Below are 3915 nucleotides of genomic sequence, written 5' to 3'. Positions count from 1 at the left end.
CCACGGGTCCTGTGGATGCCTCCCTGGCTGTCACCAGCAGAAATGGCACAGTAAGGGGCTCTGTGGCACTCACTGCGTCTCCTCCAGTGCCCAGCCGGGCCCTTAGGAAATGCTATCAAATGAATGGGTCCATCCCTTCCCAGCCCCTCCACAATCACCAGCTTCCTCCCTCCCCCATCCTGTCCTTCAGAGACTACAAGGACTGACTGAGTTATTCTTAGTAGGTTTCATTCATCAAAGCATGACAAACTGTGTCCTGGGAGGAATGCCTGGGCACCATGGGAAGCCGAGAGGTGGGGTGCAAATGTCCCAACTGAGGGGAGAAGCCATTGCCCTCAGGGAGTCCCGGCCTGAGGGGAGACACAGCCCTGTCCTCAGGGAGCCCCAGTCTGAGGGGAGACACAGCCCCGTCCTCAGGGAGCCCCAGTCTGAGAGGAGACACAGCCCCATCCTCAGGGAGCCCCAGTCTGAGGGGGACACAGCCCCGTCCTCAGGGAGCCCCAGTCTGAGGGGAGACACAGCCCCCTCCTCAGGGAGCTCCATGTGATGGAGGACACCACTTCCACATTGCCCCCTTCCTCAGACCTCGGTGAGATCCCAGTCTGAAGGGAGATCCAATTTCCTGCCCTCAAGAAACCTCTAGTCTCATGGCAGAAAAACAGCAGCCATCCCTACTGGAGAGGGCACAGGTTGCAGCTCAAGATGAAAAAAGGGTACCTGAGGGGCATCCAGAAGCATGTGCAATCACCACTGCTGCCATATGTGGGGAGCCTAAACATAATAGAGTAGAGGACTCCCAGGGACACTTAACCTAGGCCTACTTACCAAGAAACCTGCAGACCACAAGGAGGTGACAATTGTGCAGACTGAGCCTCGCCTTGAGGAAAAGGGTACAGGCACAGGCCAAGCAGGCTGGTGTCAATCCGGGGTCTCTCTTCATCAACACGAAGGGCGAGCAGAGAGCTGCATTGTCTGTAGGCTCTCAAATTCAGTACAAAAACCACGTACTCATTGCAAGCCAGGCAAAACCTCACTGAAGATGAAACTTGGCCCAAGGCTGTGAGTTTGCAACGCCCTGGACATCAGGAAAAAAGCCGATGGCCAAGTTGTCCCCTTTATGCCTGGCCTCCAGGCCTGGCTTCTGTCTTCAGGCCTCTTCCCACCCTTCCTGGGATAGGAGGCCTGAGTGGCCTCACACCTCAGCAGCTCCCTTGTGACCAACAGGCTACAGCTGGTCAGGTCTGTGATGGGGGATATCACCTTCACTGGCAGGAAAGCGAGTCCCTGCCAGGGGAAGGAGCCTGTGGTGCTTTCATAAAGCCACTGTTACATGAGCTGCTCTGGAAGTTCTGGCTAGGCAGCCTTCCCTGAGAGCCTTCGCTTTTCCATGCCTCAAGTGCGAAATGGGGACACTGTTGCCCTGCGTGCCCCACCCGCCCCTTCCCCAATATTCAACTTTCCAATAGGCCTCAGTGTTCCTGTCAACGAAATAGGTCCTGCCCCCTCCCCACTCAGACCTTTGAGGACAGTAGGCTTAGGGAAGGGGAGGGGCCGGCTCCACAACTTCAGGTCCTGGTCTAATCTGAACAAAGCCCCCTCCTCTCCCAGGTGGGGCTTCATAGCTCTCTCTTGGGACTGAGGGGCAGTCCCAGAGGGAGGCAGGAGGCAGCATTCCGTGCAGCCGGCGCTCCGGGGGATGGGGACCGGGACGGTGGCGGGGGGCGGGATCCGGGCGGGGGAGGGGCAGCCTAATGACGGTGCTTGGCCCAGCGCCGCCGAGCGCCGCGGATGCCGGCGGCGATGGGTAGTTAGAGCGCCTTAGCTGTGCCGCTGCAATCCTGTCATCTCTGGGCGCGCTCAGGTGAAGCGATGCCGGCTCGGCTGTGCTTCTGTGAGTCAGACTCTTGGAAGCCCGGGTGAGGACGCAGGGGGCGGCAGAGGCCGCGGAGAAGGGCCTCCCGCCGCGGGAGGCGCCGACACCTTTCCCTAGTGAGGAGTCACCTGTCTTGGGGCTTCTCGCCACGCGCGTCCCTTAGGCGGACGGGGACCGGCGGGGGGAGGGGGCGTGGCCTGCGCCTCCTCCCGCCTCCAGGGGCCGCCCCGTCGGCCCCGCGCCCCCGACATCGAGTCCAGCGTCCTGCCCTTTGTGCGCAGGTGGACTGAAAAGGAGTGAGGCAGATGCAATGGGCGAGGCACACAGCTCCCGAGTCCCAAATGTCCCAGAGAATCAGAGAGGGACAACAGAGCTAGGACAGCGATAGCAAAAAAGTCAGACCGCAGAAGGGGGTGAGGGGTGGAGTTCTAGCCGCGCTCGTTTAGCCGATCCCTGAAATCAATTCCGGGGGAGCGGGAGCGGTGAGCGGGAGGCCGGGAGGGGAGTTTATTTATTAGCCAGATTAGCCAGCATTAATGGGGGAGCGGTGGTGGCCGGCGGCGGCGGGGACATAGCTGGCATAGCTGGCATAGCGGCGGGGCCTCCCGCGGCGCGGGGCTCTGGCGGCTTCAAAAGGGCTTAAAGAGGCCCATGGTGGCACTGCCACGGCCCCGCGGGGGAGGGCGTGGGCGCGGGCGGCGGGGGAGAAGGTGGCCATTGTGCGCGCGCCGAGGGATTAGGGATCTGGCCTGGAAGGAATTTTAAACTGCTGCAAGCCGGAGCCCCAGGACTCTCCTCCTGCCCCACTCCTGCGCTCCCGGGCACGAGAGATGCTTACCCGCCTCCCCTTGTCGGGGGTGGAGGAGGTGCCCTGCCTCGCTCAAACTGGAGGCACCCAGAGTTGCTAGATTTGGCAAACAAAATAGAGGATGGCCAGTTAGACGGCACATTTTTTTTTTCTTTTTTAGTATGGGACATACTTACACTAAAATCTTATTAGTTGTTTACCTGATATTCAATTTAACCGGACGTCTTGTGTTTTTTCTTGGAAGCTTCACAGGCATGGAAATGTCTAATTCATGTCTCAAAGCAGACTGGGGGCTCCCGAAAATCCAAAGTTTCTCCTCCATTTGAGAGATCCCCAAAGGCAGGGGTTGTGTCTTTCCCTTCAGACTGGGAGTTTCCTGAAGCCAGATGCTGAGTTTCACCCTTCGGAATGGAGCTTTGAGGGCAGTACACGTCTCTTCCATCAGATTGGGAGCTCCCTGAGGACAGGGGCTGAATTTCACCCATCAGATTGGAAATCTGAGATCAGTGTCTGTCTCCATCACACTGGGCGTTCTCCGAGGCAGGGTCTGTGCGCTTCCCAGAGGGCAAGTCTGTGTCTGTCACCCTCCACACCCCCCGCCCCCAGACCCCCATCCCCACCCCGCACCCCTCGCTGGTGGTGGCCCCTCCCCCAACTAGTATTGCTTCTTGCCCACAGGGGGCGCTAGGGGCCCAGAGGACTGACCTATAGATGGATGGGTCCTGTTTCTTGGGACTCAGAGACGCGATCCTTTGAGGTTAATGTGCCTGGGAATTTGGGGGGGTGGGGTGTCCATCCTGTGAGGCTCCTGACCTGGTCCCGGCCCTTTCCGAGGCAGTAGAGACCCAGGTCCGCCTGGACCAGGGGCTGTGGCCAGCATGTGGGAGAAGATCAGGATGCTTGGGTAACTACTGTCTCTTCCAGGAAGGGACAGTGTGGCCTTGGTGCAGAACCATCCTGCCGACCTCCTGTCTCCTCACAACCCTTGCAGCCAAGCCCCCCTCACCAAACCCCACTGCTTAGGCTTTGCACATGCTGTTCTTTGCAGCACCTTCTGTTCCTCTCCTTGAGGACAGCTAAAGACATTGCTTCTTCTGGATGCTCTGCCTTTAACACGGTGGGCTTCTTGTGCCAGGTGGCCTTCTGGTGAAAAGAACCTTCCATCTACTCCTTCCTTCCCCACCAACTTTGGCCACAGGGGCCAAAGTGGGAGCTAAGGCGGGGGGGGGGGGGG

At 59.2% G+C, this 3915-nt stretch overlaps 1 protein-coding gene across 1 annotated transcript; it reads right to left on the bottom strand.

Moving 5' to 3' along the window:
• Nucleotides 1–1534: 1534 nt before the first annotated feature.
• LOC103590422 (chromosome unknown open reading frame, human C6orf223) lies at nt 1535–3845 on the bottom strand. Its single transcript, XM_008572650.1, is given in 7 exon segments — nt 1535–1891; nt 1893–1980; nt 2087–2159; nt 2712–2832; nt 3495–3548; nt 3733–3788; nt 3791–3845. Coding segments are annotated over 7 exon segments (804 nt in total).
• Between the last annotated feature and the right edge of the window lie 70 nt (nt 3846–3915).

Source organism: Galeopterus variegatus, unplaced genomic scaffold (assembly GCF_000696425.1).
Source record: "Galeopterus variegatus unplaced genomic scaffold, G_variegatus-3.0.2 Scaffold813, whole genome shotgun sequence".
Classification (NCBI taxonomy): Eukaryota; Metazoa; Chordata; class Mammalia; order Dermoptera; family Cynocephalidae; genus Galeopterus; species Galeopterus variegatus.
This window is presented reverse-complemented; position numbering and strand designations above follow the sequence as displayed.